Source organism: Macaca mulatta, chromosome 2, assembly GCF_049350105.2.
Source record: "Macaca mulatta isolate MMU2019108-1 chromosome 2, T2T-MMU8v2.0, whole genome shotgun sequence".
NCBI classification, from domain to species: domain Eukaryota; kingdom Metazoa; phylum Chordata; class Mammalia; order Primates; family Cercopithecidae; genus Macaca; species Macaca mulatta.
This window is the reverse complement of record NC_133407.1, coordinates 34,239,963-34,254,960: the sequence shown is the minus strand read 5'-3', so window position 1 is coordinate 34,254,960 and position 14,998 is coordinate 34,239,963. Positions and strand designations below refer to the sequence as shown.

At 36.6% G+C, this 14,998-nt stretch overlaps 1 protein-coding gene across 28 annotated transcripts in view; it reads right to left on the bottom strand.

Moving 5' to 3' along the window:
• NEK11 (NIMA related kinase 11) overlaps window positions 1-14,998 on the bottom strand; it is a 310,863-nt gene that overhangs the window by 215,420 nt on the left and 80,445 nt on the right. For all 28 annotated transcript variants that reach the window (XM_077991454.1, XM_077991457.1, XM_077991458.1 and 25 more), the window contains 2 exons: window positions 2,871-2,935; window positions 1,728-1,854 (listed from right to left, as the gene is read on the bottom strand). In XM_077991454.1, the coding sequence (XP_077847580.1) occupies window positions 1,728-1,854; window positions 2,871-2,935 (192 nt within the window). The remainder of the gene's footprint in view (window positions 1-1,727; window positions 1,855-2,870; window positions 2,936-14,998) is intronic.

Here is a 14,998-nt window from a genome sequence, read left to right as displayed (position 1 = left end):
AACTATAAAGATACATATTTGAGTCTATTTAAAAATGTCTATAATATTAATTTTAAAAATTAAATGTAAAGAGATATATAGGTACATAATTGAAATTCAATCTGAAGCAAAGCCCGAAATTGATTTCTCAAACTAGAGAAAGGGACTCCAAAAGCAGCAAGATTTCTCCTGATAGGTAGGAATCCTATCACTTTTGCTTTATACCTAAGGGATGTTACCTAGTTCTGGGCAAAGAGCAGATGTTCAATAAAGCAAAATTTAAAGGAACTCATTAGTTATTCCTCTAAAAATACCTTTGTGATGTTTGGTTCTGTTTGGTTTGGGTTTTCCTTTTCTTTTGGATGTGGTAGTTAAGCGGGTTAGAAGGAAAGAAGAGAGAAGATGATAGGTGAATTGGAAAAGACCTCCAGGGCAGAAGTAAGCCAATGATTAAAAAAAAAAACAAAACCTGTCAATAATTTAGAAATGAACAATTGCAAGACTGAATTGAAAGGACAGGATTTGTGGGGAACTGCCATACCCAGACCTAATCTTGACAATGTTCTCTCCCATTTGGTAGGCACGAGAACAAGGAACAGATAACGACCCTTGTGAAAATCCTAAGCAATATCCCCTGCTGTGGTTCACTTCCCTAACCAGAGAAAACATAATTTTCTACTTTGTCTTCTTTAGAAGAGTGAAGTGAGCACATCTTTTGCACTGCTTATCTTTGAAAGCTCAGAACTATTTATGTTGATTTGTATACAATAATTATTTACTTAATTAACTAGCCCTCAGCTAGATTGTTCTTTCAGTCCTTAACAAGCAGAAAAGTATATATTAAGATTCCTCTTCAGAGGAAAAGAAATAGGACCTATTGTTTACACTAGAACATATTGAACACAGTTTTCCACATGGCTTCTGCAATGAGATTTCACCTAGTTCCACAACAAGGAAGGAGAAATTACTTTGATATAAGAGCTCAGAGAAACTCAGACATCGCAGATGTATCTATCACTGAAAATTCAGAAATTTTAAAATTTAGTTTATCCTAGTCCAGGCGCGGTCGCTCACACCTGTAATCCCAGCATTTTGGGAGGCTGAGGCGGGCAGATCACGACGTCAGGAGATCGAGACCATCCTGGCTAACACAGTGAAACCCCATTTCTACTAAAAATACAAAAAAATTAGCCAGCCATGGTGGCAGGAGCCTGTAGTCCCAGCTACTCGGGAGGCTGAGGCAGGAGAATTGCTTCAACCCAAGAGGCAACCCAAAAAGAAAAAAAAAAAAAAAATTAGTTTGTCCTTAAAGCCAGTATCTTTAGTAAAATTCTTAAAAGTAACAAAAAGAAAAAATATATAGAAAATCTGTACATTCCCCACAGAGATCGAAGTTAACCTTAAAATAGAATAAGCACAGTACTTAGGGTTACAAATACTTTATTTAATAGGTTAACAGAAATGTATTAAAATTTAATGCTTATGGTACATTAAGAACTTTCCCTTGTGATTCAGGAACTAAAAATCCAAAACCAATCAATTAATCAATGAATAAAGAGAATTTTTGAAACTAGTTTAATGAAATATATCAAGCTCTAAATGCAAAAGACCTTCTTTTACTCTGGTCACAGAAATATTCACGTCAAAGGGATAAAGTGAATGTATGCAGCAAGCAAAGGAGCTGAGAGACAAAATGTACCATTCTTTTAGGACAGCAGATGAAGAGTCTAGCCCACTAGCCCACTCACCAGATGTCCGACTTTGTGTCATAGCCTTGGTGTTTCAAAGCCTCAGGACTCATATAATGGGGAGTTCCAGTTAACGTTGTAGCCAGGTCACAGGATCCCATTAGGAGTCGAGAAACTCCAAAATCTCCTTGAAAAAATAATTAATTTTCATGAATACTTTACGCCAACAGAAAATTAGCTCTGGAAATTAACAACTGAATGAGTGCCTAATTTGACCATTTTATTATGCAATGGTTCATAGCATTTTAACAGGAAAGAGAAGTAATATATCTTAAATTACACAACGCTGGTAAATAGCTTTAAAAACGTAAGTTTTATAGGAGAAGGAAGACTTTAAGCCAGGAAAGTGAATTATGTAAGCTAAAATTCTTTACTTCTGGAATTATGGGAAACTAGACAATTTGATATAAAAAGCTATTTCAAGTCTGAATAATGGCAAACAGAATGATTTTGGAAAAGCTAAATAAGATGATATACAAGTCACCTGAGGGGGGAAGAATTTGTTCTTAAATTTACAATAAAGGAGAGTTTTAAAGAAAAGATCTGAGACTATTTAAGAACATGACTATAAAAATTTCAATCTATCAGCTTTTTTATACTTGCCTAACTAGTTGCACGCTTTTATTCCTTCCTTCCCCAAGAACACCCTATATGATGATTAGATGATCCAGTAGCTGGTATGAGGAGAGGTACAGTTCTGAAGAACTAAAGGTTAACAAAGCCATTATATCAACATTTTAATTATCTATAACCGCTTATTGCTTGTGATGAAATAATATAAATGAGAAACCTGTAGTCACTCATCAAACCAGTAAAATGACTCTAATAACTTGTAAAGTGCCTGGCATGACACAGGGAACTCAGAGTATATTTGAAAATCTATCAAATATGTGGTAAATGTGTATACCTCAATTTATATCAATACTCAGAAACAAAATAATTAGGTTTTGTTGGGCCCATCAGGTAAGAAACCTGGGAAATTTAGTGTTCATTTCAGCAGCACACATACTTAAACATTTGAGAAATTTAAATAAACCAATTATTACTCTAACACTTCCATGTACCATTTACTTAAATTTGATATGATAATATCTAGAATATACTGTTCCGTGTTTTTGGAATTCATACTTTTTAAAATCTTACCAATTTTAAGTAGATTATTTTTCAGAAATATATTCTTTGACTTTAAGTCTCGATGAAGTATCCTCCTACAAAAGACAAAAAAGATACACAACTTCATGCAGAATATAAAATTTTTAAATCCCCATGTAAATAATATATATTGTTGCATGTGATTTATACATAAATATATACTCCCATAGATATATCTTTCAATGTTTAAAAGCTACAAAGTCACAACACTTTCCAGTTTCCCTGTTTGAGGAAACAAAAGTTTTAAAATAAAGATTTTAAAGGGTGGGGAACATGTGGTTTGGAGAAAGGTGATATGCTTTCAACTATTTCAGTAGGCTATATTTTATTATGTTTTTGTAGCATAACCTACATAGTACTATATCCAGTAACCATATCCTCAATTGATAGACCAGTTTGTAATCTATTATTACCCAAATGTCCAAGTTTTGTATACTTGTGAAATAATAATGTTGTTGATGACATTTAAGAATAGGTAACATTTATTAAATATGACTACAAGCCAGTACTGTAAATTATGTCAGTTAAGACCTTTATTTTATGGCATTATGAAGAACTAGAAAACTTGAAAATCTTTACATAAAAAACTAAAATGCTGAATAAAGTATACAAATATCTTCATATATGCACAGTTGAGCTCACATAAAAATGAGAAAAATTGCCTGAGAATTATTCAAAAAGAAAATGAAAGTCATTCTAGGCCATAAAACATTAACAAATTTGAAAAAAGAGAAATCATACCATTTCTGCTCTCACATCAAAATGGAATCAAACTAGAAATTAATAACAGAAAGAAAACTGGAAAATCACAAAATATGTAAATATAAAACCACACACTTCTAAACAATGAAGAAGAAATCTCAAGAGAAATTTTAAAATATTTTGAACTAAATGAAAACGAAAACACACTTTATCAAAATTTGTGCGATATAGCAAAAGCAGTGCTTAGAGGGAAATGTATAGCATTTAATGTATATATTAGAAAAAAAAGGAAGATCTAAAATCAGTTATCTAAGCTTCCACCATAGAAAACTAGAAAAGAAAAGCAAATTAAATCCAAAGTAAGGAGAAATACTATAGCAGAAATAATAAAATTGAAAACATGAAACCAATAAAGAATATCAATAAAAATAAAAGCTGGTTCTTTGAAAAGATCAATACATCAACCAGCCTCTAGCCAGCCTCACTAAAACAAAAAGATAGAAGACAAAAACTATTAAAATCAAAAATGAAAGAGAGGGTGTCACTACAGATTCCCGTGGACATTAAAAGAATAAAAAAGCAACACTATTAACAATCTATAACCACAAATTTGATAACATAGATTATAGAACCAATTCCTTCAAAGACACAAGCTGCCAAAAACCACACGAGAAGCAGGCAATTGAATAGGCCCATCTTCATTAAATAAATTCAATCAATAATTAATAAGTTTCCAAATAAAAAACACCAGGCCCAGATGGGTTCACTGGCAAATTCTACCAAATATTTAAGGAAGAAATTACACCAAATATCTATAATCTCTTTCAGAAAATAAAAGCAGAGGAAATACTCCCTAACTCATTTTAAGATGTCAGCATCATCCCAATATTAAAACCAAACAAAGACATTACAAGAAAAGAAAACTAAAAACCAGTATCTCTGATGAATGTAGACGCAAAAATCCTCAATGAAATATTAGCAAATCAAATCCAACATTGTAGGCCAGGTGTGGTAGCTCATTCCTGTGGTCCAAGCACTTTGGGAGGCCGAGGTGGGCGGATCACCCGAGGTCAGGAGTTTGAAACCAGCCTGGCCAACATGGTGAAACTCCATCTCTACTAAAAATACAAAAGTTAGCTGGGTGTGGTGGCAGGTGTCTGTAATCCCAGCTACTTATGAGGCTGAGGTAGGAGAATCGCTTGAACCTGGGAGACAGAGGCAGCAGTGAGCTGAGATCACCCCACTGCACTCCAGCCTGGATGACAGAGCGAGATGCCGTCTAAAAAATACACATATTATACACCACAACCAAGTGGGATTTATACTAGGTATGCAAAGCTGCTTTAACATTTGAAAGTCAATTAATGTAATCAATCACATCAACAGAATAAAGAAGAAAAATCACATGAAAATATCAATAGATGCAGAAAAAGCAATTGACAAAATCCAATACCCATTCATGACAATAACTCTGATAAACTGGCAATAGGGAATATTTACAAGAAACCTACAGCTAACATCACACTGTACAATGAGAACCCTGAAGTTTTTCTCCTGATATCAGGAACAAGGGAAAAATGTCCCCTCTAATCATTTATTTTCAACATTATACTGAAAGTCCTAGCTAATTAAGTAAAACAAGAAAAAGAAGTACAAAAGGTATAGAGATGGGAAAAGAAAAAACAGACTCTCTCTGTTCACAGATGATACGATCATCTAAGTAGAAAATCCAAAAGAATCAATTAAGAAAACCTCCTGGAATTAAGAAGTAATTATAGCAATGTTTCAGAATACAAGATTGATACACAAAAATCAATTGCTTTCATATATACCAGCAATGAACACGAAGAATTTGACATTAAAATTAAAATATACTTACATTAGTACCCCAAAAATGAAACACTTAGGTATAAATCTAATAAAATAGGTACAAGATCTATATGAGGAAAACTACACAACTGTAATGAAAAAAAAATCAAAGAGGAACTAAATAAATGGAAAAATAATCCATGTTCATGGATGGGTAGACTCAATATTGTCAAGATATGGATTCTTTCCAAATTGATCAATAGATGCAATGTAACCCCAATCAAAATCCCAGGAAGTTATTTTGTAGACATTGATAAACAGATTCTAAAATTTGTATGGAAAGGCAAAAGACCTATATTAGGTCATTTGAAGGAGAACAACAATGTTGGGGGACTGATACTACCTGATGTGAAGACTTTCTATAAAGTACAGTAATTAAGACAGTATAGTATTGGGGAGGAAAAAAAAAAAAGATCAATAAAACAGAATAGGGAGCCCAGAAATAAAACTGCATGAATACAGTCAACTGATCTTTGACAGAGAAGCAAAGGCAATGCAATGGAACACAGTTGAAACAACTGGGCATTCATATACAATAGATGAATCTAGACATAGACCTTACAGCCTGTGCAAAAATTAACTCAAAAATGAATCGCAGGCCTAAAAAATGTAAAACGTAAAACTATAAAACTGCTAGAAAATAATATGTGATAATATCTAGATGATTTTAAGTTTGGTGATAACTTTTAAAATAGAACACCAAAGGCACAATCCATGAAGTAATTGATAAGCTAGACATTATTAAAATAAAAAAATTCCTGCTCTGCAAGAAAACACTGTCAAGAGAATAAAAAGATAAGCCATAGACTGGGAGAAAAGATTTGCAAAAGACATATCTGATAAAAAGACTGTTGGCCGGGCGCAGTGGCTCATGCCATGTAATCCAAACACTTTGGGAGGTTGAGGCGGGCAGATCACAAGGTCAGGAAATCGAGACCATCCTGGCTAACGTGGTGAAACCCTGTCTCTACTAAAAATACAAAAATAAAATTAGCCAGGCATGGTGGCGGGCGCCTGTAGTCCCAGCTGCTTGGGAGGCTGAGGCGGGAGAATGGCATGAACCCGGGAGGTGGAGCTTGCAGTGAGCCAAGATCGCAACACTGCACTCCAGCCTGGGTGACAGAGACAGACTCAGTCTCAAAAAAAAAAAAAGATTGTTATCCAAAATATACAAAGAACTATTAAAACTCAACAATAAGAAAGCAATCTGGTTTTAAAATGGGCCAAAGACCTTAACAGACACCTCACAAAAGATGATATACAAATGGCAAATAAACCTGAAAAGATGTTCCACATCATATGTCATCAGAGAAATGCAAATTAAAACAACAATGAAGTACCACTACACACCTATTAGAATGGCCCAAATCCAGACACTGACAACACCAAATGCTCACAAGGATGTGTAATAACAGAAACTCTCATTCACTGCTAGTGGGAATACAAAGTGGTTCAGCCACTTTGGAAGACAGTTTGGCAGTTTCTTACAAAATGATACAAATGCTTACCACATAATCCAGCAATCATGTTCCTCGGTATTTATTCAAATGAATTAAAAACTATGTCCACACAAAAACCTGCACAATGGCGTTTATAGCAGCTTTATTCATAATTGCCAAAACTTGAAAGCAACAAACACGTCCTCCAGTAGGTGAATGGTTAAATAAACTGTGGTACAATTCACACAATAGAATATTATTTAGTGCTAAGAAGATATGAGCTATTAAGGCATGAAAAAACATAGAGGAAACTTAAATGCATACTACTAAGTAAAAGAAGTCAGTCTGAGAGATCTATATATGTTTCCAGCTATATGACAGTCTAGAAAATGTTAAACTATGGAGACAACAAAAAGATAAGTGGTTGCCAAGGTTTAAGAGGGAGGGAAGAATGAGTAAGGAGAGCACAGATAATTTTTAGGGTCATGCAACAACTTTATGGTACTAAAATGATGGTTACATGTCACACATGTGCCCAAACTCAAAGAATGTACAGCACTAAGAATGAAGCCTAATGTAAACTATAGACTTTGACGATAATGATCTGTCAATGTAAGTTCATCTGTTATAACAAATGTATGGCTGGTAGCAATGCTGATAACAGGGGAGGCAATGCATGTGTGGGAGCAGGGGGTATAAGGGAAATCTCTGTACCTTCCACTCAATTTTGCTGTGAACCTAAAACTGCTTTAAAAAATAAAGTTTATTTTAAATTTTTAATCAGAGCTTTGAGTAGATTCAATAAACTTTGATTTCAGGGTCCACAAAGGAAGAGGTATCTTAGTAAAAAACTAAAGCTTTCAGCTGAAAGCTCTGAAAAACTTCTTCATAGAAATAAAGGTAAACTAAAAATAGACCAAACCTCCGAAAGCCTACAGCCTACAGTTAAACTATTTCAGTTCCTGATTAGATCAAGGTGATCTGCCCTAAATATAACTGCCAGTCAGAGAAAAAAAATAAATAAACCCTTTCCAGAGAAAGATAATATCATCTAACATCTCTCAATATTTCACATATATTGTTCAGCATTCACTCCAAAACTACCAGGCATGCCAAAAGATAAGACCAAATGATTAAAAACCAAAGGAAAGAAAGAAACAAATACACAAGTGATCCACCTATTGAAATGATTGGGCAAGGACTTGAAAATAACTGTGATTATATGCTCAAGAAAATAATTGATACAATGGAGAATTTCAATAGAGAGCCAGATTTTCTAGGAATTAAATGAAGATTCTAAAACTGAAACAAAATTTTACTAAACTTAAGAATTCAGTGCATATGTTTGAAATCAAATTAGACACGGCAGAAAAGAAGACTTAGAAACTGGCATAATGGTTAGTGAAAAATATTTCAACTGAGGTGCAAAAAGAAAAAAAGATTAAAAACAGAAAAGGCTGGGCACAGTGGCTCACGCCTGTAATCCAAGCTCTTTGGGAGGCTGAGGTAGGTGGATCACCTGAGGTCAGGAGTTCAAGACCACCCTGGCCAACATGGCGAAGCCCCATCTCTGCTAAAAGTACAAAAATTCGCCAGGCATGGTGGCAGGCACTTGTAATCCCAGCTACTCAGGAGGCTGAGGCAGGATAATTGCTTGAACATGGGAGGCGGAGGTTGCAGTGAGCCAAGATCGTGCCACTGCACTCTAGCCTGGGCAGTAAGAGTGAGACTCTGTCTCAAAAAAAAAAAGAAAAAAGACAAAGAAAAAGAAAACATAGAAAAGAGTATAAGAGACATCTGAAATATGGGCTTAAAGTTCTAATATATATATATATAAATGGATTCCTAAAAGGAGTGCATAGCAACAAAGAACAGAATGTGAGTGATGGTCCAACATACATCTATAAGCACTGTGAAAGGAAAACAGGGGAGAAGCAAAATTCAAAGAGAGAATGACTAGGTATTTTCAGAATTTAGAAGGACATGAATTCACAATTTCAGAAGCAAAACAAATCCCAAGCAGAATTAAAAAAAAAAAACACAAATAGACATAACCCTGTAATATTGGAAAACACCAAAGACAAAGAGATGTTAAAAATCAAGTGAAAGAAAAGATATTACCTTAATAAGAACATCTGTTAGATGGAAAGTGACTTCTCAACATCAATAACAGAATCCAGAAGACAGTGAGATAATATTTTCAAAATGTCAGATAAGATATCTGTCCATCTGGACTTTCATTTTTAATAATAGCTAAATAATAATACATATTTAGCTGAAATAGTAGTTAAACTATTATAAAAGAATGAGGAAAAAATAAAAACATTTTCAAAGAAACAAGCAAAGAAACTGAGTGTTTACCATTCACATAACTTAAGGATTTCTTTTAAGGAGAAAAAAACATGACCACAGAAGGAAGACATGGGGTGGAAGCAGTGGTGAACCAAGAGACTGATAAAAGTGGGGAAATCTAAACTAGTTTTGGCTTATAAGCCAATAATAATGGTAGCACTAATTAATAATTTGTGGGGTATATAAAGAAAGTAGAACTGAAATCCTGAATAAAAATAATAGAAAAGAAGGACACAATTGGAGTCAAAGTCTTTAAGGAGAAATTGACTGCAGTGTATCTGCCCCCCTGCTTAAACAGGAGAACCCAGTCTGGGAGCAGTATTCTTGAGCCTTAGGTCAGAAATGGGGTTGTGGCTTTATAAAATGAAAAGCTGTCCTTCAAACACCAACTTAAGTCCTTCAATGGCTCTGCACTGCTTCTGGAATAGAGTCTACAGTCTTATACGTGGCCTGCTAGACATTTCAAGACCTGGCTCTACCAATGCTTCTGGCAGCCTTAGCAAATGCTTGAGCCACATTTCTATTAATATCATCTCTTCCTCTTCACAGTTCTTCACTCACAGTAGATGCTCAATAAATGCATGTTGGTTTTTAAAACACCATCGTTGGTACAAAGATGAATACTATCTAGTGGGACTCATTCATTAATCAAAAAAATAATTATTGAGTGCCAACTAGATGTTATGTGCTATACTATATAATGTGACAGATATAAAGATTCATAAGACAGGGCTAAGTATCTCATAATGCTTACACTCAGGTTAGAGAGTTTTTTAAGTACACCAGCAACTATAACAGATGGCAGAAGGGAAACCTAACCATTGTCACTTTACTAAAGAATTATTTATAATTGTAAATAATTACCAATAAAGACATTCATCTGGTCATAAGGAAACATCTCTCTCAGTAAATGATCACTCTCAGGTACATGCCCACCAAATTAATATTACTACCATAAATTAAAACCAGAAATATCAACTATAAAAATAATTTTACTACTAGAATTAATGATAATACAAGTGTAATGAAGTTACCTTTGTAAAGTGTTCAGGCCTCAACCATCCAGCTTTATTCAATTATTGAATATGGCTGCAAATTCTGACTAAGAACATTTTAAAGAAAAGTCACTCATAAAGATCATATAGTTTCCTTTATAGGACACAAATGGGCAGAAACTCAACCGGCCCTATAAAACCAGCATATAAAGTGAAGAACTGGATATGATAATGAGAATTCCCCTAATTCAAATAATCTTTAGCCTCTTTAACCCTTCAGTGGATTAGAGAGGAATAAGTATGTTTCTAACAATAGAGAGAAAAGAGAAGAGCAAAACTAGACAATGCAACACTAGGCCACTTCACCTTGAGGTCCATAACTCCAGATGTTATCATCCTAAGCACTATACTACTATCTTTTTACTATTATGCCCAATCTGCAGATGAGGAAATCAAGGCATAGAAAGGCCAAATAACTTGCCCAATGTTGTACAGCCTATTGGTTCAAACTTAGGTCTGTTTGACTCTATAAACCACTATTCTCACGTAGGTCTGTTTATCTGTAAAAACTTTGCTATTTAATAACTATTTTCTACTGCTTTCTTACATTCCCACAATACCTAGACCCGTGCTGTACATGAATATGTTGCTGACTTCTTACTGATTTAAAAAGAGAACAACAGTATTTACTAACTGTGTTAAATGAAATCTGGCTTTCTCTATGCCCACTCTTGGGGTTCTGTTGGTATGGCAGGAACTGTTAAATGCCTACCCATAAGCATTCTCCTCCTCTTCTCCCTTAACACCAGAACCCCATGAGCCTCTGGGGAGGCTCAGCCCTCCTCAGACCTGTTAAGTAAAGGAAGTGGGGGGAGTAGGGGGTGAATGTGGCAGGGGGATACGATTGCTGAGTTAGATACAAAACTGGTTAATGCCTAACAAGGCCATAAACAATCATCACCAGGGATATCTGTTCCACTAGACAGAAATTATTTGCATCTCTGCTGGACAAATATATTCAAGTGTGCCTCTGCCTCCACAGAGTTACAAAGTAGCCCGGATAATAGAAAGTTAAGGCCAGCACTGCAATGAAAAAAATATCCACTAATATATTTTGTCTCTTCCATGTTTTATGAAAAATTTTTTAACACCAATGAGACATAAGGGAAGTCTGCTGGAATCTTATAGGAAATATTTCCCTACTCTTGTAAAAGACAAAAAAGTGGGGGAGTGACATGCCATATGTCCCTTTTACCTTTTCTGGAGTTTGGTTACTGTTGTATGAAGGCGGGATATGTGGTCGTGTTACAGCCATCCTGGCAACCACAAGACAAGCCTGACTACAAAAGCCAACCACACTGAGAATGGTGGAATAAAGAGAAAGAACTAGAACCCCAAATAATACTGCCAAGCCACCCAAGTTAACCAGCTCTAGAACAACTCACTTTGGAGACTTCTTGTTAGGCAAGGTGATAAATTTTCTCTACTATTTAATCTGCTGCTGTTATTTGCAATTAAGACCATCTTAAGTTGATCACTTAGTTTCTACAGCTATTGATTCTAGGAAGTCAAAGAGATCACGGGTTTAGGATTTGGAATAGTGAGCTAAGGAGCCCACCAGACGACTTGGTGCTATAACTTTGGAATAAGTAAAACATTCCAAAGAAACTCACCTGATGACACCTAGACTAGACAAGCAGAAGATGAATTACAAGTAATAATACACTGATAGGCCTCTATAAATATATAAATTAGTAACTCATCAGTAGATACTTTAAGAATAAGGCATACGATACGTTAGAAAGCAGTTATGAGAAGTAATTAGCTGGCACTGTGGTAATGGAACAATAGATTCTATGCAACAAACCAGGTATCAAGCTATTTGCTAAATATCTATTGAAAAATCATAATTGGCCAGGCATGGTGGCTCATGCCTGTAATCTCAGCACTTTGGGAGGCCGAGGTGGGCAGATCACAAGGTCAGGAGTTCAAGACCAGCCTGGCCAGCACGGTGAAACCCCATCTCTACTAAAAATACAAAAATTAGTCGCGCATGGTGGCACATGCCTGTAATCCCAGCCACTTGGGAGGCTGAGGTAGGAGAATTGCTTGAACCTAGGAAGTGGAGGTTGCAGTGAGCTGAGATCGTGCCACTGCACTCCAGCCTGAGCGACACAGCGAGGCTCTGTCTCAGGAGGAAAAAAAAAAAAAATCATAATGTATTGGCTTTGTGGTTACAGTAAGCCAAAATGGGCCAGCATATTTTTGTCCCATGCTTGGCTAATATCCTTTCCTTTGAAGTATATGAAAATGAAATCTAAGAAATAATAAGGTAACAGGCAATACAGACAGTTTATATGAAATCTTTCTTCTAAAAAGCTCAACACAGTTCTCCATCTATTATCTCATGTGCACCATACCATATCTGTTCCAGTGGTGGCTCCTTCTCATTTCTATGTTTCATGGTACCCAAGTGATATGGTTAAGATTTGCTGACAGTTTGTGGTTAAAATTCATGCTAAAAATCCCATCTCCATCTCCCCATCAGGTCATTCTTCCCCAGCATCCAGGGCCCATGTTAGGATAAAGAACAGTCTGTGGAGGTGCAGAGAGCAGGCATTTCTCAGGCCTCCAGCCCAAGGTAGAACTGTGGAGAAAGTATGGACAATTCTCTTCACCTCCCCTCAAGCCCTTATATGAATAGTTTCTGAAACCCTCCCTGGAGGTCTGTCCTTCATCTGGCAGGTTCTCAGGGTGGATCACAAACTCTTCTTGCCAAAGGTGCTGGCACAGCCAATGGATCCTTTGTGACGTACAACCTAGGCAAATCCCGTTACTGGTCTCTGCCATTTGGCCCCTGTCCTGGGTGCTGAGGCACCTGCCTTTCTTCATCTGTGTCATGTCCCCTCACTAACACAATGAGTCCTCTATGTTACAAGTCAGAAGCAGGGTCAGGTCTTCCTCAAACTACTGGCCACTGCCAGCACATCAGGAGTGTGCCCACACCTGACTCAGGGGTGAGTTTGCTTTGAAAAAGTGACTATAGGATATCCTCAAGAGGTGAGGACCAGGAGAAAGCAGGAATCTCCAGTAACACCAAACACAACTTCTCTCTGCTTTTCCATCTTCAAATCTGGGGTAGGCCACCTCCTTCCACAGTCATATTTACTGACTCAGATTTCCAAGTATGTCTCTTCCCTGGAAGCTTCACTACACTAAAAATGAGTTCTTAACACTGCCTTTCAGGGAACATTTTAGCCACTCTACCACAATACCTCACTGAGCTGGCTGGGAAATGCATGGGCAGTGAGGTGATGAGGAAACCATCTTGGAGTAAGTGTCCCAGCCCTGTTCTCTCTTCCACTGGGAAAGCACCAAAATCGCAAAGCCTCAAGACCACCAGCAGGTGGGCTGTCTGCAGAGAGGCTGCTCGGTCCTTTATCCTAAGAAATTGACATTAACTGAACTCCCGGCCCAGAACAGGAATGGGTTTCAGTGCAACATTCTCAAGATAGCTTTCAGTGAACTGTGAATACTCTCAGCTTTTAACATCATTATTTATGTTTATGCCATATGTTATAGATTTAGAATAGCATATAAATAAACCAAATTAAAATAAGTACAGGAAAGCTCCAAAGGAGTGAACAGATCCTTCATTTTTTCTGTAACTTCATTCTTCTTAGTGTTTCCAGGGTCGTCTTCATCTCCTCTGCAGCTGCGCTGTATTAGTCTGGGTTCTCCAGAGAAATGCATGATAAATGATTTATTATAAAGAATTGGCTCACAAATTAGGGAGGCTGAGAAGACCCACAATCTGCTGTCTACAAGCTGGAGACCCAGGAAAGCCAATGGTATAATTCAGTCCCAGTCCAAAGGACTGAGAACCAGGGGAGCCAATGGTGTAAATCCCAGTCCGAGGGTAGAAGATGAGACGTCTAGCTCAAGTCGTGAGGCAGAAGGGGGCAAATTCCTCCTTCCTCTGTCTTTTGTTCTATTTAAGTAATCAAGGGATTAGATGATGCCTGAGGAGGGCAATCTACTTCACTGAGTCCACAGATTCAAATGCTAATCTCACCCTGGAGACACACCTAGAAACAATGTTGAATTCTGGGCATCTACTGCCCAGTCAAGTTGACACATAAAATCAACCATCATATATATAAACTAAAAGTTTTTCAAGGCATTTGCAACAAACCTAACCTCTTTACATGTATTGTGTCCAAGGTAATCTTCTTAACTCATATGTAAGCCAATTTATGTAATTTTCAAAATATACTTTAATATATACTGTAGATCATACAAGGAGAAAACTAGAATAATGCTTTGTAGACAAGCCTACATTTATCAGCTGTAATTTGAAAGATTTTAGTTTAAAACTGAGTGAAACATTGTAGTAGACTCATTCTTGTTCCCAAGTATTCACACTTCTTATTCCTTGCAGTGAGGGCTCCCTTTGGGAGGAAGAGGCATCCCCACACCTCTGACATTAGGAGTGGTCATGTGACTTCTCTGGTCAATGACATGTGAACAGACTGGATGATTGTCATGTCTGAGCAAGGGGTTTCTGCACTCTTGCTTTTCCTTCCACCAGGAGTAAAGCCCATCCCAGATAGGGGTTGCTCCTTCAGTTTGGGTACTGGAATGAAGACATGTAGAGCAGACTTGCAGATGACCCCTATCTGTCAATATGCAACATGAGCAGGAAATGATTGCTGCTGTAAGCCACTGACATTGGAGTTTTGTTAATACAGCATGACTCCCT